The 27,381-nt window shown below is 40.9% G+C and overlaps 1 protein-coding gene across 6 annotated transcripts in view; it reads left to right on the forward strand.

Annotated features, from left to right (window-relative positions):
• The first annotated feature begins 5,789 nt into the window (after nt 1-5,789).
• Nucleotides 5,790-27,381, forward strand: part of CAPN3 (calpain 3) — a 50,744-nt gene continuing 29,152 nt past the window's right edge. For all 6 annotated transcript variants that reach the window (XM_045539494.1, XM_045539505.1, XM_045539509.1 and 3 more), the window contains exon 1: nt 5,790-6,552. In XM_045539494.1, the coding sequence (XP_045395450.1) occupies nt 6,244-6,552 (309 nt within the window). In that variant the 5' untranslated portion in view covers nt 5,790-6,243. The remainder of the gene's footprint in view (nt 6,553-27,381) is intronic.

Genomic DNA, 27,381 nt, shown 5'->3' on the forward strand with positions numbered 1-27,381 from the left:
TTGCCTCAGGCTCCAGTATGGCTTGGCATGGGACAGAACATAACACACTAGTTGCATCATGATGTTCCCTGCTCTAGAGACTCCAGGGACTCCCTGCTGCCTGCCACAGCATCTGGTGGGCAGCCCTAACTCTTCAGCACTCCTCAGCACACACAATTTCTTGCCAGGCTTCCTCCACTCCGCAACTTGCCAACTGCCACCCCTGTGCCTTCTGTTCCCTGGGCGGCAGCATCTTCTCCTCCCTCCCGCTATGCAAATCTTATCATCCAACTCAAATCTCACTTTTCCATGAAGCCTTTCTAACTACCCTCTCACCTCTACTCTCCCATGACCATTGGCAGTGATTGTGCCAGTCTCTGAAGTGCTACCCCACTTATAATTGTGTTGTACTTAGTATCATCAGGGATTGTACCTTAATGTTGCAAGTAGGTCTCTGTTCCCCCATTAGACTGTACGTCTTTAAGACTATGTTCTATTTCTCTTATATCTGACAGAGCAGCGTTACACTTGACTTTCGGTAACTGTTGGCTGTGTTTGCTTAACTGGTGGATTTAATTGATTAAAAAGTGAGGATTGAACATATTTGTTTCTGATTTACTTTTCTGACACAGGAGTCTTCCCAAGTATAGTAAACATGGTGCATTTCCTCCTGGACACATTTCATTGTATCAGTTGAGATTTGAACTTTGCACCATTTATAAGGTCATATAGACCCGGGCAAATTCTTTGCCCCTATTCCTATAAGTTTGGCAATTGAGGAGAAAGGAAGAACCCTACAATAGCTGAAGTCATAGTTCCCAGCTTCAAATTTCTCTTGGCTACCTAAAATAAGAGCCGGAAAACTGGGTGCTCTTCTCTCCTATAAATGATGGTTTTTATTAGCATTTAAAGCTGAATAATTAAGAACTATCTTTATATCAATATTTATTGCATATCTGTTTTTCCATTTGAAATATTTTTGGTGGAACAAAACCAGAACTAGTAGAGTAAGTTAGTGTGGAACTTCTTTGTCTTGGCCCAAATCTATATGGAAACAATTTGATGAGACGAGTGGTAAGAAATATAGTCTGGGTGTTTTTAATGGTTCTCCACTGTTACTATTTCTCACACTTTACTCACCTCCAGTTTCTGAAGCAGTGTACCAGAGAGCTATGTGGGACTGTGTTGGCCTACAGGTATTTAGTTACCTTGTTGTGGCTAATTCTTGATATGTTTTTATAGGCAACTGGATTTTATGTAAGAAATTAGAATCATTTCAAAACAGATTCTAACAAAGCTCTAAAATGAACAAATAGTGTATCTTTCCTTCAAGACTTAAATGCCAGGGAGTGAGTTGACAAATCGGTTTAAAAACAGAAACTGCACAACAGAAAAATGGACAAGGTAATTCACAAAAGAAACTGAAACAGATAAAATAAGCATATGAAAGATGCTCAGCCTCATTAATAATCATATAAATGATTATTTTTTCCTGATTGGCCAAGATTACAAAGAGTGAAAATGTCCAGTCCTGATATTGGTGTGGGGAATGAGCCTCATTGGCTCATTGGTAGAATTATAAATAAGTATAATCTTTCAGGAAGGCACTCTGACAAAAGTATCAAAATTTTAAATTTGTATACTCTAACCCAGAAATTCCACTTCAGATAAATCAGATAAATGCTCAGAGCTACTAATTGTAATGTGGTTCATACTGTGGAAAACTGGAAATAAGCTAAATGTCCTTTAACAGGCGATTGGTTAAATATAGCACTTCCATACAGTGGTACATTATGCAGCCATTTAAAATAATAATCTACATGTATCAACACAGAAATGGTTTTGACAAAATGTTTACTGAATGATTTCATCTAAGTAAAAGTTACATTAGAACAAACTCAAATTGAAAGACAATCCTATATTCTTCAAAACACGAAGGCCAGAAAAACACGTCTGAGGAACTGTTCCAGATGGAAGGAGACTAAAGAGACGTGACAGGGTATGTGTGATTCTGGGCTGGATTCTGGACCTGTAAAGGGCATTATTGAGACCATTGGCAACATTGTATGGGCTCTTTTGATTACTTGGTAATTTTCCTACTTTTGAGGGTTGGACTATGATTATATAGAAGAATGTCCTTGGTTTTAGGAAAAACACAATTCTGGAGTTTGGCCTGTATGCAGAATCCCTTCAGTTTTTCACATGCTTTTACTATCAGGGTGTCACAATGATAGGCAACAGAAAGTAAAAACACATAAATATCTGGAGCTGAATGGTTTTTAGCTCATCATTAACCACCCTACCGAAAAGTCTTCTGGGCAATGGGAATCCTGTAACAATACTAAGCACTCCACTCTGCTTTTAAGATTTCCACCTACCAAACTCTCTGAATGCCTAGCATAATTCCAGAGGGCACTCTAGACTAGAATAACTTATCAGGCCAGTGGGTTAGAAGCCATCAGTAGCTCTGCTGGAAACAGACTAACATATAGCCACAGACAGTGGAGACCGTATAGCTAGCATGCTAGGAGAAATAAAGGAGACATTGGCGTCTGATATCAGATCTGCTTGTCTTATGGCCCGCCTTGCTAAAGGCTGCAGGGCCACAGCAAGGCCTGCCAGAATTAGACAGCTGCTTCTCGACAGTTGTTTCCAGACAGGCTGATGGTGTTAGATTCCTCTATCCAATCAGAGCTAGGGGAAGGAGAGCCTGATTATTTATTAAATTTATGTGACATCCAGAGATCTCATGACTAACTCAGCTTAATGGAGTCTTAGTTATGCATTTACTTCTTCACTGGAAATCAGGAGACCTGAGGTCTAGTTTGGTTCTACAGTAAACTGGCTGAGTGATCTTGGCCATGCCATTTAACCTCTCTGGGCCTTGGTTTCCTCATTTGTAAAAGAAAAGAGATAATCTCTAAAATTCTATGAGTTTTCTCATACTTAATTATAAAAACACAGCAGATATCTCAAGTTTCCTCATTATTAAAATGGAATTAATCAAACCTGCAGGGAAAGGGAAAAATAGTAACATTACCATGGGCAAACCTGATAGATACCACCTTAGCTAAGTGATCAAAGTTGACATCACCTGTAATAAAATGTCAATATCATGTACCCCCAAATATGATTTGAAGAGAAAGGCATGTCACATCTGTGATATTCTGCCCCCAAATCCATAACCCCAGTCTAATCCTGTGAAAAAATCAACAAACCCAAGGTGAAGGATATTCTACAAAATACTTGATAAATACTCTTCAAAAGTGTCAAGATCATGAGAGACAAAGACTGGAGTTGTCAGAGATTGGCGGACACTAAGGAGTTCTATCTTTGCAACTCTTTTGTAAGTCTAAAATTATTTTAAAGTAAGTTTTTTTAAATCACACTGTGCAAAGTGGCTAGCTCATAGTTGGCACCTAATGAATGGTAGGTGCTATAATTATAAGCAACTACATTTCTTCTAATAGTAGTTGAATCAAAGAAATATTTTATGATGGAAAAGACAGTGATACAGAGCCATTAGTTGACATTGCTGTGCAGCAGAAACCATTCCAGCCACAGATATTGCATGACCTTGGCTGAAATATGTTATAAAAACTAGTTCTTCATCCTTGAAGAGGCTTCTGGGAATTGAAATGTGCAGCTGTTTACATGCTCATTATCTGTCCTTGGTTCATGAGCTCAGATTGAATTTCTCCCTGATAGCATTGGTTTCCACAGCTGTGCTGTTGAATAAACCTGAGTTTGGACCTGCAAATCTGAGAGAACATGTTATCCACAACAATTGGTAGAGCAAATGAATAGCGCCTTGCCCTCTATGTGTTTGCTATCCCCACCCTGCTCTGCTCTGACAAGAGGCTCACCCGTGTCACACAGCCTGCTTAGTTACTAACAGATGGAGCTGGCTTAGACAGCTGAGGGAAGAAAGCTCAGCAGGCGTGTGGCCCAGAGACACCTCCTCCCCCAGAAGTAAACCAGCCAGGAAACTTTGATTGCATTGGCAAAGCGGTAAGTGTAAGAAATTTCTCTTCACATGGGAAAATTTCATTCAACAAATATATAACACATATTTATTGAGGGCATTCTATGTGCTTAACCCTGAGGGCAGAATGGGAATCCAGTCCCACTTTCACAGTCTTGTGGGCAAGCAGGAAATTAAATACACAGAAACAATAAAATGGGGGCCAGTGCCATGAATTTCAGGATGGGATAGCGCACTGGGCTGGGACCCAAACTTTGCTATCTGTGCCATGGGTGAGTTTGAGAGTGGAATTCAATCTTTTTAGAAGCTCTTTTAGTGCAGGCAGATAGGCAAGCCTCTGATTGGAAACACTGTGACCACATGAGCCTGGGCAGGTCATACCTATCTCTGTGCACATGGAAGATATTCAGTAAATGCTCACAGAGTGAATGTATCATTCAACCTCATCTATAAATTAACTTATTTAATCCTTACAACAACTCAATAACAGAATGGCTGTCATTGTACCCATTTTATAGGTGAGAAAACTGGGACATAGAAAGAAAGGAAGAGGTAACTCACCTAAAGTAACACAACCACAACAGGAAGTGGCCAACCTAGACTTTGAACTGAGGTAGTCAGCCTCCAGAGACTGCTCTCCTCTATTCTGCCTCTTCAAGACTAGTAGAGATCCCTGGGAATTTTCTTGGAGGGACAGAAGTCCAGGCTGATGGTCCCTGCAAGCCCAGACATGCAATTCCTCAAAGGTGCAACCCCAGGAGTCATGAGCCTCGTAGTACTCCCTGTGTCACCTGTCACTGCCCATTTTCTCCCATAGCCTCTAACCTTGGATTGTCGAGACTGGTCACATGGGAACAGACATGGCTGCAGTCTGAGATAAGCCTCCGCTCTGCTAGACCTGAGATGTGGCCATCTTATAGCTCAGGGAGCAGCTGCCGCGGGTAGAAAACAAGGTGGAGGCCAGGCAGGCAATTCCCTTCCTCAGAGCCAATTGTGCTCTCACCTAAGAGCCCTGAAACCAACTCCTTAGATATGATACCCAGAACTTGGCAGCCAACCTGGTTCAGTATCCAATTCCAACTTCTATCTCAGATGCCTAATATGGCATGGCTGAATTGTCAATATATAATCTGTACAGTAAGTCCTCACTTAATATCATCAATAGGTTCTTAGAAACTGCCCCTTTAATCAAACTGACATACGACGCGCTATAGGAACTTAACTCCTGTTTACATAAATTTTAGGAACTTAACTCCTGTTTATATAAATTAGCTGATGGTAAAATTAGTTTCATTATACTGCATGTCATTTTGCTTAAAGTAGCAGTTTCCAAGAACCTAATTATCAACAACGTTAAGTGAAGACTTAACTGTGCTCAGGTGCACTTTTTGGAGCAGATTTGGTCCCAGTGTTTATTCCAGGTGTGGGGAGAGACAAGAGGTGGCTAGGTCAAGTGGGCAAGAAGAGACAGGGATTCTCTCAACCGAGGATTCTACTCTTGAGTGGCATTTCCCACCCAGACATTTCTACTGAATGCTGACATTCTTTCTAGAAAAGATGCTGAATCCAGTATTGAATGATGTTCTGATATCCTAGGGTTTTAGAAAGTAAAAATCATGTTCTCTAAAATGCCCAGAATATTCCCCTAGAATTCAGCGTCTCACATTTACCCCAGCTAGCTTTTTTCAATATTGTTTTCCATTAATTTTGTGGCCAATCGTTTGATAGTCTGTATAACTGCCTATTCAAGAGTGCATCAGCAGTTCTTGCCTAACTTCCAACGTTCACCTTACTCGGATACTGCCCTTTCCTTTCCCGACAACACCAGCACTGCATGGCAACACAGAAATGTCCCTGGCCAGGTCCTCCTCCCTCTGCCTTGCGGGCTCTCTTGCTCTCATACTCACGATCTTTCTTCACATCTATTTTTAGTTTTCCTGGCTCAAGCTTCTTCAGGCCACCGAAACACAGCCCTCACTCTTTCTCTCTCTCTGGCATTCATGCTGCTGGTAGGAGCCCCCCAAGTAAAAATTGCTTCAGAAATGCTTTAGTGCTCCTTCCTAGGAAACCATATGGCTTCAGGATCACAGCTCAGCTTTTAAGATGGATATAAGCTGGACGACCTTCTGATGGGCTTTAAACTTTGAACTGAATGTGGACATTTTCCTCTCAGATGACAGAATCACTCTAACTTCCCCTTTGCAGTTGCTTCCTTTCCTTGCAGGTAGCTGTATCTTGTTTTCTTAAAAAAAAACGTTTTCCTTCCAAAGTTGTCTGCCATGCCGACTGTCATTAGCACTTCTGTGGCCCCAAGGACAGAGGCTGAGCCCAGGTCCCCAGGGCCAGTTCCTCACCCAGCCCAGAGCAAGACCATCGAAGCTGGGGGCGGAAACCCAAGTGGCATCTATTCAGCCATCATCAGCCGTAATTTTCCTATTATTGGAGTGAAAGAGAAGACATTTGAGCAGCTTCACAAGAAATGTCTAGAAAAGAAAGTTCTTTATGTGGACCCTGAGTTCCCACCGGATCAAACCTCTCTCTTTTATAGCCAGAACTTCCCCATCCAGTTCGTCTGGAAGAGACCTCCGGTGAGTAGCTCCTGGGTGCTGGTTGGGTTTTTCCCCCACAGAGAAGTCCTCCCACTCAGCACCTCCTGCAGCTCAGCTCCTCACAGGAGCGCTGGGGGAAGGATCCTGGCAGCAGCTCTGCTGGGCCCTGTCCTCCAGTGTGAAGCAGGGAGGGGAGGAACAAGTCTCAGAGAGTCACAAAATCTCAGCAAAATCCACATGGAGAGTTGGGGAGTCAGGGCTGATTCTCATTCTCTAGCTCGCTCTTGCTTTCTTTTGGGGGAAAAAAAAATCTTGCTTTTTATAAAAGTGATTGAAACTCAGTTTAATTCATCCTGTAAAAATAAATATTTCTTTCCCAGAACAAATTCCAGATAGTCCAGATCTGTACTCTCTGTTGAAATGTCTTGCCTCTTTGTAAGAGTCCTTTAATTTCTCGGGCTAAAATCAGGATGCTGTTCTTCTCTAGTTTGCCAATGACCGTGTCTTTCTGAAACACAGCAGCCCAAGAAAGAGGAGAGTGGCAGACAAAAACTACTTTTTTCATGCATAAAGTGTTAGGATTAGAGGGAGAGACCTAGCCGTCGTTTCTGTCCACATACCTCACTTCACAGATGAAATCCAGGCACACCAGAGTGAAATATATCCAGTGAGCACATGACAGAGCCTGGATTAAAACCCCTTCTCTTTTAGGGAACTCTTCCAGCCTCTGGGTTTCATTTATAGTGATCTATCAGAAGGAAAATCATATTTCCCTGGCTCCCTTCTCTGATCATGCTCCAGTATACTCTTGTTCTTAATTCAAGAAATATTAATTGAGCATCTTCTAGTGCCAGACCCTGAGCAAGCAACTGGGGAGACAGCAGTGAATAAGGAAGACAAAAACTCCTGCTGTCTTGCAGCCCGGGGCCCTGAGGGGAAGACGGGCATTGAATGAGGGTGACAACTGTTAGTGGACCATATTCAGGGTGCTATGGGACCATGGGGCAGCGAGAGCTAACCTAGTCTAGGGAGGGAAGCCCTCCCTGAGGAAATGATGTTAGGTTGAGACCCAGAGCTATTCATTAGCCATGTTTTTCTTTATTAACCTGAGATGGAATATCCAACCCTGGGTGTTCTACAGGGGCTCTTTTCCTCTCCTGACAGTTGCCTGCTAAGGTCCATGACTGCCATCGAGGCTCTCAGTTTAAAAGATAATGCTGCAAAGGACTTCATTCTCCAGCCCAGTCAGTGCCTTGCTACTGGAGTACTTGGGCATATTACTCCCCTGCTGAAATATCTTCCATTGATATCCCCTCCCACCATCTGCCTTCAAGACAAATCCAGACAGCCCTTCCCAAGTGGCCCTTGCCTACCTGTCCAGGCTCATCTTTACCCTCTTTCCCCCTCGATCCCGACACCCCAGCAGTGCTGGGACGTTCAGCTGCTCCGTTGTTCCAAGTCTTCTCAAACCTCAAGGCCTTTGCTCATTCTGTCTGCTTGTTTATCTGATTTGCTCTTCCTCACTTTCTCTCCAAAACTCTGCTCAGGTGTCACTTCCTTCAAGCTTTCTCATGTCTGTCGCCCTCTCTCTAAGGGCAGGGACTGTTCCTGTTCATCTTTGGGCCCTTCCCCAGCACAGGCCAGGCCCACAGAGCAGGTGAATGAAAACCCACATCTGAGGGCCCTGGCCACCAAGACAGGGCAGCCCTGTGTTCCCAGGCGGGAGTTCCTAAAAGCCCTTTCTCATACTATTGCGGGGAAGGGAGGGACCAAAAACCTTTAAATACAGTTTTTAGTGAAATCATTGGTGGACTTGAGTTTTAAAGCTAGATTTAAAATTAATAAAAATGTTTTAGGCCGGGTGCGTGGCTCACGCCTGTAATCCTAGCCCTCTGGGAGGCCAAGGCGGGTGGATCGCTCAAGGTCAGGAGTTCGAGACCAGCCTGAGTGAGACTCTGTCTCTACTAAAAAAAATGGAAAGAAATTATCTGGACAACTAAAAATATATATAGAAAAAATTAGCCGGGCATGGTGGCGCATGCCTGTAGTCCCAGCTACTGGGGAGGCTGAGGCAGGAGGATCGCTTGAGCCCAGGAGTTTGAGGTTGCTGTGAGCTAGGCTGACGCCACCGCACTCACTCTAGCCCAGGCAACAAAGTGAGACTCTGTCTCAAAAAATAAATAAATAAATAAATAAATGAATAAAAATGTTTTAAGGGCCTGTTATTCTCTAGACAATAGATTGGTCCTGAAACTTATACTGTCAGTCTCAGTGTGTGGAATGAGGGGCATCAGAAGACCTGAATATTCCAAACTGTGCTCCCACCACCACTGTCACCAACAACAAAGATCCTGAATTTTCTGTTGTTTGAGTTACTAAAGGACCAGACAGCAAAGACCACTCTTGGATAAAATGCCCGTATGTTCCTTGGGGTTAAGATCAGAGGAACACGGCCTATAGGGTTCATTAGCATGAGTTAGAAATATGGAATCAGAGATGGAGTCAGCATTGGACAGCACCTCAGAGATGTGGTCCATCCCCTCACTTTACAGGTGAAGTCCTTACAGATTAAGGTCCAGAAAGGGCAAATGACTTATTTACAGGCACACAACAAGTTGTTCCAAGTTGAGGGAAATTGAAAAACTGAAATGACTCAAGAACTTTCTGAAGTGTAAAGCACTTCTTGGAGACATCCATTTTCCATGAACTTCCTTGCATGTGGTGACTTTTGCCAGGCCTGAGCAGTCTGAAAAGGGGACTGTGTCTTATGATAACAAGCACCAGGCAAGTGAATCGAGGCCTTCCTGCTCTTACTACCTAAGGCACAGAATCTCTGAAAAAAAGTTTGAATTTTGCTTTGACAATAGAGTGTTATCTATTACAATTACAATGATGATGATGATGACAAAGGGAGAATTATTCATGGCCAATTATTAAGCTGCACTTTCAGCCTGTCCCTCTTAAAAGAAAGAGACTCTAGCTACCTGTCTCCAGCACACCTATAATCTCTTCTCGTGCGCTTACCAGTGCTACCTCACTGCTCTTCCTCCTGTATTAGGGAGCATCCTGCATTGAGTTTCCAGGCCAAACAATCTGATTCTTCTAGCCTTTCTCTATATGATCTATTTCTAGGATCAGAAAGCAAACAAACCATAGAACACTTCCCAATTGTTAAGCCAGGTTTGCTTAATGACAGATCCCTGGGTTTCTAGAACAGGGCTTCTGGGAGGCTCGTGCCCAATACACTGGGGATGGGGTCATGGGTTGGGGGACGTGTTTCATTCCATGTGGTGGAAGGTTTAGTTGCACAGCATTTCTGGCCTCTTTCCTCCCCTTAGTGGGTTTATAAAGAGAACTTTATCTGAGAAGCCCAGTCCATGTTTTCCTTGTTTCCCTTGGAAGCAAGCTACCTGCAAGAAGCATGACTTCTGCTCTCTGCTCCTCCTTGCAGCAAGTCTTCCAGAGGCAGGCCCCTGGGGAGTCATGCAGGGGTTCTGTGCCACCTGGGACTATGTGGTTAATAGTAAAGATAACAGCTAACCTTGACTGAGAGCTCCACATGCCAATAACTATTCTAAGTGCTTCCCGTATATTAATTCACTTAATCTTCACAACAATCCTGTGAGATAATTACTGTTATTGTCCCACTTTAGAAAGGAGGAAACTGAGTCTCAGATAAATATTAATAAGTTGCTCCAGGTCTCCCCAGTTAGTAAAGGGTAAAGCTGGGATTTGAATCCAGGCAATCTGTCCCTAGCATCCTAACTCTTAGCAATGAAATTTATCTAATTCTGGGATTTAGATCTCAATATCAGTTTCCATCAACAATAAATGCGGCATTTTGGACTCCCGCCTGCCTTACACTTTTGTCTTATTCTTCCATTGGCTCAAAACTCAGGCATAGAAATGAGGTGTCCTTTATTGGGCCCCCTCAAGCAACAACAGGCATCGAGTGACATCCCAGGGGTCCACTGGAAGCAGCAGCCTCTGTGAGATGGAGACGGAATGGCACAGTGGCTAAGAGCCCGGGCTCTCGGGTCAAACCTCCCACATTCAAGTCCTGGCCCTGCTACCTAAAATTTGGGCAATCTTGGTCACATATTTACCCTCTCTTTGCCACACATTCTCCACCTGAAAATGGGAAATAGTCACAATAGAAGAACCCATCTCATAATTAAATGAGGGTTAATTGAGTTAATGCATGGCAAAGGCTTAAGCCCAGCACATGAGGGAGTGCTCATAAGCAAAGACTCATCTTAGCACCTCCTATATTTGGTTGCACTATCTCTTAAAAGAGGCAACATCCTAAACATTTTTCTAACTTAATTTCTACCTATGACCAATCAAGATATTAACCACGGCAATGTATGTGAGTACTTCATGCCCGACCTAAGTGAATCTGTCCAAAGGAACACGAGGACATGTGTGTGAACACTCCTTTCACAGACAGGGGACTGCTTGTCCTTTAGGACAATTCCAGTCATCTACATCAAATGTAAAATGTATGTTTGGTGGTGAAAATGTGGATGTATCACAGAGCCAGGAAGGTGACTGCACAAAGAGGGATCACACTTGGCTGGGAAACTTGGCAACTTGCTCAGTGACTGGCTGTAAAGACCCACTGAGATCAAGAGGGTGGGCAAATTGCTTCTATTTTCCTATCTGTGTTTGCCTCACGCATGCCAGGTTAAGAGCTTCTCATGCTGTTTATCTCTGCTTTCTCTCAATCGCTCCCCAAATCAAGGCAACTGAGGTCTCTATTGCTTTTGGAAGGATAACACATGAGGGACCAGTTGCAAGGCCTGTAATGAAGTTGGTACTTTGTCCCCTGCTCACCCTTGGTAACTCAGGATCTCAGAATTATTCCACAGTGACCCAGAAGCCACGAGGGAATTCTCCCTTGGGGAGCAGCCTCTCCCTTCTTGGTGCCTCTGCCACTGCCAGTTGGGGTCCCTCCATAAATAAGTTGACTCACATCCTCTTTGGGTGCAGGGTTCATGGATTCTGCACAGAGGACTATGTGCGGTGCTGACCCACACACTCAGCTCAGCTGGCTAAGGCCCCCAATAGTGGACACTTGGAACAATGATGTTCCTGAGCTTCCCTCTGTCTATGGTCCTAGGTGGAGTCATTTTTCTGTAAATTCCATCTTCTTCCAGACCACCCTAACCTGGAACCTGGAGAAGGAAGGGTCCACCCTCTGTAGGAGCTGGATTAAACCAGACTTTAGGTTAAACTTCATGGACATGGCCTCAGTGTCTCTTGGCTCTGCTGGGAGAGATTGTTCCTGTTTGGGCCTCTAGTTCACAGCCCAGTACTGAAGTCAAAACTGCATCCTTGATGTACAACCACCTCCAACATGTCTTCCAGCTCCTTCCCTAGGAAATCTGTTCTCCCTTTCTCTGCTGTCTTCCAGGCTCCTGGAGCTGACAGCTGGGACCCTGCACTTCCCCTTTGAAACTTTCTGCTTAGCTCTTTTCTTTTATTGGCTACTGGGAGTTGGGGGAGCTTGCCACCTTCCCACTGTTCCATAGATCCAGCGTCTTCTCATTTGCTGGTGGTGACTGGACCTTCAGCCAGGGGCTGCCTAACTTACCTCTTGCCCTCAAATCCTGTCCCTTTCCCTTCATCTTTTCAGGGCCCTATCCTTTACTGGTTCAGAGCTGGGTCTCCGCTTCACCCACATTTGTCTGGTGTTTGCCTTCCCTCCTGCCTGCTATTATTATTATTGATATACCCATATCCAGCTGTGCTTTGCCCAGCAGTCTAACCTCACTCTCAGCCCACTCTTCTTCACTCCTTGGGCCAGCTAGTTCCCTCTGCCAACGCCTGGGCCTGAGGAGGCCACTTTCCCAGACAGACAGCAGCTACCCCTTAATAATCCAAACAGGTGACTTTATTCCTTATATTCCCATAACCAGGAGTCTCTTGAGCTAAACTCTTTAAGGCTAGAGTCTAGGTAAGTTTCCCAAGCTGCAATTCATCATGTACCATATTTCCCAAAGTCTAGGGGATTTTGATGCTAGTACTTTCTTAATCATATCAGAGGGTGTCCACAGAAGGTCATGACCAGCACCCAGCTCAACACAATTAAAGGAAGCTTTCTAATGCAAGATGCATCACAATTTTACACATGTGAGAGAAATTCAGAAATGTGAGGGAAAATGTGAAATATGAGCAGAACAAGCATCTTAGAATGGAAAAGTAAGACAAAGGGCCCTTTCCCACTTAACTCACAGTTCTATCATCCCCATCCCACTCCTCTTCCAAGACTATTTCTTTCTTCCATGCTCCTATAAGCATGGGTCCAACCACACCAGATGGTTTTTGCAGCTTTCTATATGATCTGGTCTCTTGCCCCTTCCCGAAGTCCATCTAGAAAAAACCAACTTCTTCCTTGTGCCAAGGCTGTTACACCAGGGGAAAAAATATGACATTTTTCAGGTTAGTTCTTGTTACTGCCACAGAATTATCTTCAAAACTTTGCACATGTTTAGCCAAATGTGCTTGCTCTCTGGCTCCTTAACATGGCAGAAACTTCTCCTCTCAAGAGGAAAACCCGTAAGAAAAAAATTAGAAGGATTCTTGTAATTACATGAACTACCACAGTGACAAAAAAAGATTCTTATAATTACAGAAAGAGTACTTTCACTCTGGAAGTGAACATAATTGTTTTCTAGAAGAAAAAAAAGAAAAACTCTGCTGGTTTACTTTAAAAAGGGAGGAGAGCTAGAACGGAAACCAAAGTGGGGTGGTGGAAAAAGCAAGGCAGACAGCCACCCCCCAGTGTTCTCCCTCTCCTGGCCTGACCCTTACAGAATTCTTCACTGGTGAACTTGTGAAACGCCTGAGGCAAGAAACATTCTGGTAGAGGGCAGAGTTTCCTATCTTGGTTTATACAGGAGACTGAGCCAACACACCCGGAAGTCTGAGTGTGGAAAGCACAGGAGTGTGGAAAGCACAGGAGTGTGGACAGAGAGAGAAGCATACGAAAGGGAACTACCAGGAACCCACTGAACTCTGGCAGGGGTAAGGAGGCGCTGCCCTCTCAGAGGTTACAAAGTGGAGGTTCAAGACACATTTATCTCACACCTGTTGAGTACAACACACAAAAAAAGAAGACACATTTTCCCAAATCTCCAAGGAAGCCCAAGGCGCCAGCTAACTCTGGGGAACGTTCTGTTTAAGAGGTGGTGACACTTGCTTTACTATTTTCACCCAGCCCTCAAGTTTAATCACCATCACAGCTTATAGGAGTGTATTTTGTAACCCAGAACACCAGGAATATAGTATAAAAACTTCTGTTTTAAAAACTCCTTGTAGATTATAGGACTGAAAATGTTTGGGAACTACTTCTTCCAGCCACTCTAAGTAGATGGCTTTCTTTCCTGATGTGAAGTTTTTGAAGAGAAAAGGACATTCCCATCTCCTTCAATAACCTACAGCTCATAATTTTCACAATCTGAAAGTTTATCCTTTTTTCTAACCAGAACTCTTCCAAGTGCAAGTGTAGCATGTTATGTCTGGCTCTGACCCAGAAGACAGTGATATAGAGGCTGCTAGTTTCCTCTATACAGTAATCCTCCCTCTTGAATCACCTCATCCCTCCTGTAGCTGCTTCAGACCAAATAGTCACAAAAGCCCTCTAACTTTACCCCATTGTATGACTTTTCCAACACTGAGGATGTTAATTCTATGATCCATATATAGTCAATCCTCATTACTCGTAGATTCCATATTTGCAAATTTGCCTACTAAAATTTGTTTGTAACCCCAAAATCAGTACTTGAGGCCCATATGTGGTCATATGTAGACATGTGCAGAGCTGTGAAAACTTCCAGTCACCCTATACCACGTTCCCAGCCAAAGTTGAACAAGGCAACATTCTGCCTGATTCATTTGACATGACCCCATTAATCTTTGGTAGTTTCCTTGTTTTCTGGCCATAACAAATGTCCCAGGCCCATCTTGTATATTTCTTGCCCGAGACCTGGAATGAATCATTTCTTTAAGGAACCTGGCTCCTTTTGGTCTGAAACTGAGTGAAAAAAAGGGGGTGAGATTGGGAGGACAGTTGACCACTGACTTCCTAGGACCCAGCACTTAGCCATCACATCAGCACTTTCAAGTTGGAAGCTTTCTGCTGATGCCAGAAGGTCTCTTACCCTAATGACCTCTTCCATGTGCCCCACTGCCTCTAAACCTAATACTACATCCTGTGTATCCTCCCAGCCCGGGGTCACTTGACCTGTGTTACTCAACTCTGAAAAGAAGAAATCCTAAGTTGGCACAATATAAAAGTTACTTCATGCCAGGGTAAGATAGAGAGGGGACTGAACTATGGAAAAACCTCTGTGCAGGGAGCCCTCTGTTCCTAGGGTATAGGGCCCAGATGCTGCTTCTCCCAGGAAAATTATTTTCTTTCCAATGAAGCTGGCTTGGCAAGAGGTCTGCTTGTGATCTGTTTTAGAGTGTCACCTTCTGTCAGGCAGTTTGGAAAGAACTGGGGTCACTGTCCTAGCCACAGAGAGGAAGAACTGGGGGCACTGTGCAGAGTGGTTAAGGCAGCTAGATTTAGAACTGAACAGACTGAACCCTGGCTCTGCCACTAGCAGGTCACGTACACTTTCTAAGTTTCACTTTTCTCTTCTGTGATGAGGATAAGGCTAGCTTCATCACATGGCTGTTCTGAGGTACCATTCCTGAAGTCCTAGCAGGGCTCAAGGTAAGGCAGCAATTACTATTAGCGTAGGCCACAAAGGGCAGGAGCACAACACAGTGATGAAGAGCACAGGCTTCAAAGACAGACAAACTTAGATCCCAGTTCCACCACTTAACAATGTGACCTCAGGGAAGTTACTGACCATTCCTTGGTCTCAGTTTCCTCATCTGTGAAAAAAAAATGAAGATTCTTACTTTTGTAGAATTGTAAGGATTAAATGTGATACTGTATATGACATGCTTAGCACGATGAGTCAATAAACAGTGATGATGAGCACTCTGGGAGGCCGAGGCGGGAGGATCGTTTGAGCTCAGGAGTTCGAGACCAGCCTGAGCAAGAGCAAGACCTCTTCTCTACTAAAAATGGAAAGAAATTAGCTGGACAACTAAAAATATATAGAAAAAATTAGCCGGGCATGGTGGCACATGCCTGTAGTCCCAGCTACTCGGGAGGCTGAGGCAGGAGGATTGCTTGAGCCCAGGAGTTTGAGGTTGCTGTGAGCAAGGCTGATGCCACGGCACTCACTCTAGCCCAGGCAACAGAGCGAGACTCTGTCTCAAAAAAAATAAAAAAATGAAAAAATAAGCAGTGATGATGATCATTGAAAGGCAAGATGAGGTACCCAGCAGAGAGCCAGCCTTCTCTCTGCTCAGCAGAGAATCATGACAGTGCCATAGGTCAAAGTCACAATTCTATAAATAACTTTTAGGACTGTCTCCAATTATATTACACAAGACAGCAGCTCCTCCTGAGAGTCATGATGGAGACAGAGCTCTAGACATCGTGGTGAACAAGCTGAAATGACTCAGCAGTATAATGCTGTAAATGGGAGGAGCAGGAACAGAAATGGCCAAGAAATATGAGAAAAGATGCATTTCCCTAGTTATGAATAAGGCAAAACATCTTTTTTGGCCATTCATATATTTCTTGATCACTTGTTATTTCTCTGTCCATGAAATACCTATTAATGTCTTTTGCTTGTTTTTCTATTGAGTTGTCTTTTTCAATTCTAATTATAGGCATTCTTTATACATCCTGCATACTAATCCTTTATTGGCTAGATGTGTTGCAAATACCTTCTCCCACCTGGAGGCTTGCCTTTTCACTGTCTTAAGAATATTTTTTATTTAAAAAGTCCTTGGTTAATTAGAAGTTGTAAATTAATTCTTAATTTATTAATTTTTTCGTTTATGGTTAGTGTTTTTTGTGCTCTGTTAAGAAAGCTTTTCCTAAACCAAGGTGATTCTTCTTTATCATTTAGAAGCCTTATTTTTCTGCCTTTATATTTGACAGAAATTAATTTTAGAAATTAGTTTCATAATTTTGCTTTAAAATTTTTATTAAAATATCTAGAAATTACTTTTGTATATGATATAAAACAAGGATCACATTTTGGGGGTTTTTTTTCCATATGGATATTCTAAGATCCCAGCACAACTTATTAAAGAGACAACCCTTTCTCCATTGTTCTACAATGCCAGTTTTTAAATAAATCAACTGTCTGTGTATGTGTGGGTCTGTTTTTGCACTCTCTGTTCTGTTCCATTGGTTTATTTGTCTATCTTTGTACCAGTGCCACACCTTGTGCCAATAAGTCTTGACATCCTATAGAGCAAATCCTCCTCCCAACTTGTTTCTCTTGTTCATTATTGTTTTAGCTACATCTGGCTCTTTTTGCCTTTCCATTTACATTTTAGAATCAGAATGTTGAGTTCCACAAAAAGTCCTGTTGGGATTTTTATTGGGGTTGCACTGAATCAATATGGGAAGAATACACATCTTGACAATATTGAGTCTTCCTATGCATGAAGAAGGGATGTTTCTCCATTTAAACAGGTCTTCTATGGTGTCTTTCAATCAAGTTTTTGTAATTTTCTCAATGAAGTCTTGAATATCTTTTGTCAGATTTATTACTAGTCATCTTTTTTGTTGTTGTTTTTACCTTTGTAAATGGCATTTTTCTTACAATTGTACTCAATTTCTCAGGTATAAACATGCATTTGACCCTTATTTTATGTGCAAGATATTTGCTAAACTCAGTAATTCTAATAATTTGATTATAGATCCCAAGTTCTTCACCTGTAGATTCTTTGTTCTTTCTCTATGTCTCTATACAGATAGATAATTTGCACATAATGACAGGGCTGGCAAGTACATTATGCAGCAGCCTAATTCTTGTTTTATTGTACTGGCTAAACCCTTCGGCATAACGTTAATCATAAAGGAAATAACAGGCATCTTCACTTGGTTCCCAATTTAAAAGGGAATATTCTTAATTTTTCACTACTGAATAGATTTATAGATACTACTTATCATAAAGCAAGTCCCCTCTAATCCTGCTTTGAGAAGAGTTTCTTTTAAAATCATAAATGGTTATTAAAGTTTATAAAATACTTTTTCAGCATTTGTTGAAAAAATCATGTGAGTTTCTTCCTTTAAACAGTTAATATGCAAAATTATGTTAATGGAATTTTCCAGTGTTGACCTCTTGCATTCTTCGAATGCACACGCTTAGACTATATTATCTTTTTCACACATCACTAAATTTTGGTTTGCTAATCTTTTATTTAGGTTTTTGCATCTATGCTCATTAGTGGGATTATTATATCCCTTTCTTCTGCTGTCCAATATCAATGTCAAGGTGATACTAGCCTCATAAAATAAGTGAGGAATGTTCCTTCTTCTATTCTCTGAAAGAGATTATGTAAGATGGAAACTAAATGTTCCTTAAATATTTGGTAGAATTTTGCCGGTGTTTTCTTGAAAGGAAGACTTTTATCTACTGATACATCTTTAATAATCATGGGATCATTTGAAATTGTTTTTCTTCTTGAGTAGATGGTAACTTTATTTTTCTAGGAATTTGTAGTGACTATCTCTAAGAAAGCCTCTTTTTCTTTGCTTTAAAGTCAGTTTTGTTGAATATTAATGTAGTTACATAAACTTTTGGGGCATCTTTTTATGTTATACATATTGTTCTCGTTCTTTTACTTTCACCATTTCTATGTTCTACTATGTTGGGTTGTTTCATATAAAGTGCTTATAGCTTTTTTAAAAAATACAATCTGAAAGCTTTTATCTTTAACTGGAGATTTTAGTCTATTTACATTGATTAGGAGTATTAATATATTTTGGATTTATTTCTATCATCTTAACTACATACTTTCTGTTTGTGTTGTTTTTAATGCTCCTTGTTTTCTCTCTCTACCCTTCTTTTAAATTCAGTCTGTTTTCTCTCATTATTTTTTTTTCTTTCTACTAATTTGGAAGTTATAGACTATTTCTTTTTCCAGTGGTTGCCCCCAAAATGTTAACATACATATTTATCTTAACAAAGTCTGAAATTAATCAATAATTTTATCTTTCTCTTAAACAGTATAGGGGCCATAATAGAGCACATTAACTAAGTATTCGTCTCCTAACTAATATGCCACTGTTGCTCAGAATTTTAGCTCTATCTTGATTTTTCAACCTTAAAAATGAGAAATTAGGCCAGGCATGGTGGTTCATGTCTGTAATCCTAGTACTTTGGACACCAAGGTGGGAGAATAGCTTGAGGCCAGGAGTTTGAGACCAGCCTGGGCAACATAGCAAGACCCTGTCTCTACAAAAAAATTAAAAAATTGGCTGGGCGTGGTGGCATGCACCTACAGTCCTAGCTACTCAGGAGACTGAGGCAGGAGGATCACTTGAGTCCAGAAGTCTTAGGTTGCAGTGAACAATGATGCCACTGCACTCTTGCCCTGGCAAGAGAGTGAGAACTTGTCTTGAAAAAAGAAGAGATATTATAATTTTAATTTTTAGTCCAGTCAGTATTTGCTTAGATTTACACACATTTACCAATTTCTCTGCTTATTGTTCCTTCTTATGTCTTAGACTTTTCCTTCTAGGATAAGTTTACTTTTTCCTGAAGGACATGGTTTAGAAATTTAATGATGTTCTATTTGTAGTAAACACTTTCAGTTTTTATTGGTATGAAATTTGTTCTCACCCTTGAAATATTTTCCTGTGTAATCAGTCCTAAGTCGATGTCAGTACTGTCTCTGGCTTACATGGCTGGTGTTGAGAAATCAGCAGTCTTTCTCATTTGTGTGCCCTACCATGCCATCTGTCTTTTTTCTCTAACTGATTTAAGATCTTCTCTCAATCTATGGTATTCTGCAATACTGCTATGTTATGTCTGATAAGCTTAAGTATTTGGAAAAACTACTCCTGATAAAAAGCATAATAGATACATAAAAAATAAGAAAATTATTAATAATAGAAGAAAAGGAACATTTTTACAGAAAAGAAATGTAATCACAGCATGCCACTTAGCTGAGAAGTGAATAATATTTACCTAATTGCACTAAAGTTAATACTGAATTTTGATTTTATCAAAATTTATGACATGACTATTTTGGGACAATGGTGGGCAGAATGTAGTATAAGAAGCTTAAATCTGATTCACAAAATAGGAATTCTAGTACTTTCTAAAAATAACAATTTAAAAAGGAATAATATAAGCATATAATTTGGAAATATAGAGGTAAATACCAATGAAAGAGCTAAAAGAATTAAAAGTGGCTGCCTCTGAGGAGAGAGATTTGCAGGTGGTGAGACGAAGGGCAAGAGACTGCTATTGTTTTGTGTACCTTTGTATTATTTTATTTTTTAAAACTTTGTCTATGTATAAACTGGAAAAAAAACTATTTCTTAAAAGACGTGACTTCAGAAATTATTTTGAGCTATTTTAGTACCTTGTAATGCTAAAGTCATGGTTTCAAACTTTATAGGACATAACAATCTCCTGGTGAGCCTATTCAAAATGCAGAGTCCCAGGCCCCTACCAAAAGTATCTGAATCCTCAGGTCTGGGATGGGCCTTGGGAATCTGCCTTTTAAACTGGCATCCCAGGTGATTCTGATGCATAGTTCAAAGACCACACTCTGAGAAACACAGAGTAGACAAAGGCCAACAGCCACCAATGAGCAGACAGGGAACCTGGGCATCCTCTTAGCGGGCAAGTGCCAGACCTGAGCCCCCACCCTCTTCAACTCCCTGCTTTCGCATTACAGCTGCCCACTTAAACACAAAGAAATGTCGAAAAAGCTGGGCTTTCTTGTGAATATAATTCCTACACACCTTTGTCCACCTTCCCCATCCACCACATTTTCTGCCCCAAAGGTCCTGAATTTGTACAATGGATGTCTGTCCACCACCACTGGGGCCTATTCCAACAGGGACTTCCATCTGAGGTCGAGTTACCTACCCTCTGGGTCCTTCTCACAGATTAGAGTCCCTAAATGGCTGGCCAAGGTCCTCGGCAGGGAGGGGGAAGGGATGTCAGGAGTATGAAGGCTTCATTACTTTCAGACAATGGCTTGGAGCAGATTGCTCCTATGCGTTCAGCAGCCTGTGTAAGATTAGTGCATATAGCATGTCTAGAAGGCCCCATGCTATATCCCATTGACTACCAGTGTCAAAGGCATGAATGCCTTTTGCTGAGGCAGTGTAAGCCTCTCTGTAACTACAGTTTCACTTTTTTTTTTTTTTTGAGACAGAGTCTCACTGTGTTGCCCAGGCTAGAGTGAGTGCCGTGGCGTCAGCCTAGCTCACAGCAACCTCAAACTCCTGGGCTTAAGCGATCCTACTGCCTCAGCCTCCCAAGTAGCTGGGACTACAGGCATGCACCACCATGCCCGGCTAATTTTTTTTTTTATATATATATTTTAGTTGGCCAGATAATTTCTTTCTATTTTTAGTAGAGATGGAGTCTCGCTCTTGCTGGTCTCGAACTCCTGACCTTGAACGATCCACCCGCCTCGGCCTCCCAGAGTGCTAGGATTATAGGCATGAGCCACCGCGCCCTGCCCAGTTTCACTTTTTAAAGAAAGAATCCCAGCAAGGCAGATGAAGGTGCCCTAAAGGTTCTCAGGACTGGTCCTGAGGCTGTCCCTGGTGCTCTCTCTTCCCTCCCTGGCTCCCTCTCATGGTGTTGCCCCTAGACTGTGGGCTCAGGGGCCTCCAGCCAAAGCTGCTGACTCTGAGCAGGGCCTTTCTCTGGGCTGTGTTCATTTGCATCATGCTGCTGAGGGTGGAGGAGCTACATAGGCTCCAGGCCATTCACAGGAGGATTAGGCCTGGGCGGAGGGCGCAGTGGGAAAGAGGCCACAGAGAAGGCCCAGCTCCACTCCCTGAGCCTTCACCATGCCCTACCTGCTGCCAGCATTCTTCTGTGACCGTGTGATCCGAGAGCGGGATAGAAGAAACGGAGAGGGCACTATCACACAGCCCCTCAAGTTTGAGGGGCAGGATTTTGTCCTTCTCAAACAAAGATGTCTAGCTCAGAAGTGCCTCTTTGAAGATCACACGTTCCCAGCAGGTGTTCAGGCCCTGGGCTCCCATGAGCTGAGCCAGAAAACAAAGATGAAGGCCATCACGTGGAAAAGGCCAAAGGTAGGCATGGAAAGGACTGGGCTTCAGTAGCCAGTCTTGGGGAACAGGAAGTGAAGCCATCCAGAGCCTGAGGCAATGGATCCACCCAAGCAAGGGGCTTATCAAGGTTCTCCTTTTATCCATGTGTCCTCAGAATATCTTCCTGCTTCCTCCTGACACTGGAGATGTTATTTTCTATTCCTGAACTAGAAATTATTATAATACTTTGTAGGTCCCTGAAATTGTAAATATTTTTAAGAGAGCTAATGCATTGATTTAAATCCCTAGTAAGATAGTGAGACTATAAGTTATAATCATTTATTGTATCTCTTCCTGAGAGCAGGTATTTGGGGGACAAGAGAGTAGAGTGGTTAAGAATACTAAGGCTCAGTTTCAGGGACAGTTCCATGGAAAGTAGCGAACAGTAAAGAAACAGGGGGCTGGAGACTTGCCTTCTTAACCTTTCACCTAAGGCTGGCTCATTAGCGAGGTGTCACTTCTGTTTAAACATAAATGTCCATGCTGACCAGCCAGACTCCTTACAGAGTGAAGCAGTTTGCTCCAAGCTACCTTACAAGGCAACTGAGGAGCCCATTTGTGTCAGCTTGAATAGGTCAAAGTGCTTGGGGGTGCATAGGACAAGGCCTTTTTTCCTGCCCGTAACCTCAAAGGTGTTCACTGCATTTACAGCAGGCGAGAACTCTCTAAACCAGTGAGCTCTGGAGCAGGTGTATGCATCCCAGTGGATCTGCAAGATGCTCCATTGGCATATACCTTGCACGCAGTTTTCCCTATTATTATCTTTCATTAGTATGATATATTTATTACATTTCATTTACCAATACTAATATATCATTATTAACTGAAGTCTATACTTTATTCAGATTTCCTTAGTTTTTAACTAATATCCTTTTTCTGTTCTAAGATCTCATCCAAGATTCAACATTATGTTTAGTAGTCATGTCTCCTTAGTCCCCTCTTGGCTATGACAATCTCACAGACTTTCCTAGCTTTCGATAGGGAAATTGTCCTCACAATTTTAAAAAGTACTGGTCAGGTATTTTGTAAAATGTTCCCCAGTTGGCATTTGTCTGCTGTTTTCCTCCTTATGGGCTTATGAGTTTGCGGGGAGGAAGACCACGGAGGCAGAGTGCCATTTTCATCACAGTATATATCAAGGGTACAGACTATACACATGCTTTATCATTGTAGATGTTGACCTTGATAACCTGGCTGAAGTAGCGTTCCTCAGGTTTCTCTACTGCAAAGTTACTTTTTCTCCCTTTCCATAGGATACTCTTTGGAAGCAAGATACCTTGTGTAAACACATACTTAAGGAATGGGAAGTTATGCTCTCCCCGCCCCCACCTTGAGGGCAAAGTATCTACATAAATTAGTGGAAATAATTCCTCATAGAAGCTTTGTCTATTCTCCCTATTTATGTGTTCAACCACTTATTTATGTCAGTATGGACTCATGAATATTTATTTTTTATTTTGTGTTATAATCCAATACTACTTTATTTTGTTGCTCAGATTGTTCCAGCTTTAGTCATTGGGAGATCTCAGTTGACTCCTATGTCTATTTAACATACCCCTATTGATATGAAGTTTTTTTCCCTTGAGCACTTTCTCACTTTCTGGCACTACAAGATGCTCCAGGCTCATAATGTACGTCTTTTGCACCAATCCTAGCATCAGTCATTTCTCCAAGGAGCACTAGTTCCTTTTATTGGAAAACTGTATTAGAAACCAAGGTCTGATTGCTAGGTGTGCTCAGTGCTACTGGAGTGTGATTGCTTCCACTCCTCTCAGCTGATAGAGAAAGGAGATATGTGTGTGTGTACTAACCCATGTATATGTACATATCTATAAATATTTCTATGCACAACCATCTCACATATCGATAAATTTTTTTTTTTTTTTTTGAGACAGAGTCTCGCTGTGTTGCCCGGGCTAGAGTGAGTGCCGTGGCATCAGCCTAGCTCACAGCAACCTCAAACTCCTGGGCTTAAGCAATCCTACTGCCTCAGCCTCCCCAGTAGCTGGGACTACAGGCATGTGCCACCATGCCCAGCTAATTTTTTCTATATATATATATATATATATTTTAGTTGGCCAGATCATTTCTTTCTATTTTTAGTACAGACGGGGTCTCGCTCTTGCTGAGGCTGGTCTCGAACTCCTGACCTCGAGCAATCCACTGGCCTCGGCCTCCCAGAGTGCTAGGATTACAGGCGTGAGCTACCGCGCACGGCCTCGATAAATATTTTTAGATACCATCTGTATCCGTATGAAGATAAGCCTGAGTTCATACTGACTTATACATATTACTCTGCTTTATTTGTGTGTTAATATAAATGGAACTTTTTAAAATTTCAAATTCCAATTGTTCATTGCTGGTATAAAAGAAAGCAGTTGACTTTTATATACTAACCTTGAATCCTGCAACTGAACTATATTCACTTATTAGTTCCTGGTGAGTTTTTTGTCATTTGTCTGGAATTTTCTATATAGACAATCATGTCTTCTGTGAATAAAGACAGTTTATTTCTTTGTTTCCAATCTTTGTATCTTTCATTTCCTTTTCTTATCTTACTGCATTAGCTAGCTAGGACTTCCTGTATGATGTTGAATAGCAGCAGTAAAAGGGAACATCTTGCCTTATTGCTGATCTTAGGGGGAAAGCATCTAGTTTCTCACCATTAAGCATAATGTTAGCTTTTGTTCTTTTCGAAAGTGGATGTTCTTTACCAAGTTGAAGAAGTTCTCTATTCCTAGTTAGTTGAGAGTTCTTAAAATCATGAATAGGTATTGAATTTTGTCAAGTGCTTTTTCTGCATCAATTGATATGATTATATGATTTTTCTTCTTAGCCTGTTGATGTGGTAGATTACATTGATTTTTGAATGTTGAATCAGCCTTACATACCTGGAATAAATCCCATTTGGTCATGGTATATAATTCCACATGTAAGTTTTTATATTTGAGTTGCTAATCTTTTTTGAGGATTTTGCTTCCATGTTTGTAACAAATACTGGTCTGTAGTTTTCTTTTCTTGTAATAACTTTTTCTGTCTTAGCTTTTAGGGTAATGCTGGCCTAATAGAATGAGTTAGGAAGTGTTCTCTCTATTTCTTCCTTGAATATCTGGTAAAAATCACCAATGAAACCATTGAGCGTGGTGTTTTCTTTTCTTGGAGTGTTATTAATCATTGACTCAATATCTTTGATAGGTATAGGGCTATTCAGATTATCTACTTCTCCTTGTGTGAGTTTTGGTAGTTTGTAGCTTTCAAGAAATTGGCCCATTTCATCTCAGTTATCAAATTTGTAGGCATGGAGCTGTCCATAATATTCCTTTATTATCCTTTTAATATCCATGAGATTAGTAGTGATAACTTCGCCTTTGTTTTTGATATCAGCAATTTGTGTTTTCTCCTCGTTTTTTTCTTATTTAGCTTGGATAGAAGGTTATCAATTTTATTGGTCTTTCCAAAGAACCATTTTTGCTTTCATTGACTTTATATTATTTTCTTGTTTTTTATTTCATTGATTTCTGCTTTAATTTTTTATTATTTCTTTTCTTATGCTTGCTTTAGACTTAAATTTTTCTTCTCTAGTGTCCTAAGGTGGCATATTTTTTATTGAGTTTAGATTTTACTTCTTTTCTAACATATGTATTTAATACTATTAATTTCTCTTTAAGCACTGATTTTGTTGCATCCCACAAATTTTAATGTTATACTTTTATTTTCACTTAGTTCAAAATATTTTTTAACTTCTTTTGAAATTTCTTCTTTGACTCGTGTTATTTAGAAGTGTTTTGTTTAATTTCCAAATATGTTTGGATTTTTCAATTATCTTCTTTGTTATTGATCTCCAGTATTCCACTGTGGTCAGAGAAAATACTTTGTATGATTTTTATTATTTCAAACTTGTTAAGGTATATTTTATGGCCCAGATGTGGTCTGTTTTAGTGACTTGTTACATACAAGTTTGAGAAAACTGTTTATTGTGCTGTTGTTAGATGAAATAGTCTATTAATGTGAATTCGATCAAGTTGGTTGATAGTGTTATTCAAGTCAATGATATCTTTACTGATTTCCTGCCTGCTCAATCTATAATTACTGAAAGAAGGATGTTGACATCCCCAACTATAATACTAGATTTGTCTATTTCTCCTGTCAGTTCTCACTTTTTGCCTCATGTATTTTTACATTCTGTTGTTAGGTGCATATGCATTTAGGATTGTATGTCTTTTTGGAAAATTGGCCTTTTTATCATTATGTGATGCCTCTCCTTATCTCTTATAATTTTTCTGGTTCTGAAGTCTTCTCTTTCTGAAATTAATGTAACTACTCTAGCTTTATTTTGATTAGTGTTAGCATGATATATCCTTCTCTACCTATGACTCCTTATATTTAAAGTGGGTTTCTTGTAGACAACATATAGTTGAGTCTTATTTTTATCCATTCTCACAATCTCTAACTTTTAATTGGTGTATTTAGACCATTCACATGTAAGTGATTATGATATATTTAGATTAATATCTACCATGTTTGTAACTGTTTTCTATTTGTTGCATTTGTTCTTTGTCCCCTCACTCTTCTGGCTTCTCTGGTTTCACTGAGTGTTTTATATGATTCTATGTTATCTCCTCTCTTGGTATATCAATCATACTATTTTTTTTTCAATTTTAGTGGTCATGCTAGAGTTTCCAATATACATTTACAACTGATCGAAGTCCACCTTCAAATAACACGGTACCATTTCATACATAGTCTAGGTGCCTTATAACAGAATATATTACCAATTCCTTCCTCCCTTTGCTTATGATATTACTGTCATACATTTCACTTATCTATATGCTATAATTGCCCAACGCATTGTTTTTATTATTACTTTTAACAAAGGTACCTTTTAGTTTAAGAATAAGTAAACTAAAGATTTTATTTTACCTTAATTTATTTCTTCTCCAATGCTCTTTCTTTCTTTATATGGGTCCAAATTTCTAGCCTGTATCATTTTTCTCCTCTCTGAAGAACTTCTTTTAACATTTCTTGCAAGGTTAGTCTGCTGATAATAAATTCCTTCAACTTTTATTTTTTTGATCAAGCTGCAGAATAAAAATATTGATAATATCACTACCAAAATAATTGCTGAAAATAGCTTTTTTATATGTTCCCTTCTTTCTCCTTCCATTTAAAATAGTTTTATTTTTTATTTTTTATTTTTTGAGACAGAGTCTCACTTTGTTGCCCAGGCTAGAGTGAGTGCCGTGGCGTCAGCCTAGCTCACAGCAACCTCAAACTCCTGGGCTTAAGCGATCCTACTGCCTCAGCCTCCCGAGTAGCTGGGACTACAGGCATGAGCCACCATGCCCGGCTAATTTTTTTGTATATATATTTTTAGTTGGCCAGATAATTTCTTTCTATTTTTAGTAGAGACGGGGTCTCACTCTTGCTCAGGCTGGTCTCGAACTCCTGACCTCGAGCGATCCACCCGCCTCGGCCTCCCAGAGCTAGGATTACAGGCGTGAGCCACCGCGCCCAGCCCAAAATAGTTTTAAATAGTTGTGTATTGCCTGAACAATACAGGCAATATATTACATACTTTATGTTCTCCCTTTAACCATCATTTAGTTTGAATTTTACAAGTAACTATTTTTTAAATACTTACCCCCAGTTCTTATGTTGATATCCTTCTAATATTTCTGGTTGTCTGAAAC

Source organism: Lemur catta, chromosome 1 (assembly GCF_020740605.2).
Source record: "Lemur catta isolate mLemCat1 chromosome 1, mLemCat1.pri, whole genome shotgun sequence".
NCBI lineage: Eukaryota > Metazoa > Chordata > Mammalia > Primates > Lemuridae > Lemur > Lemur catta.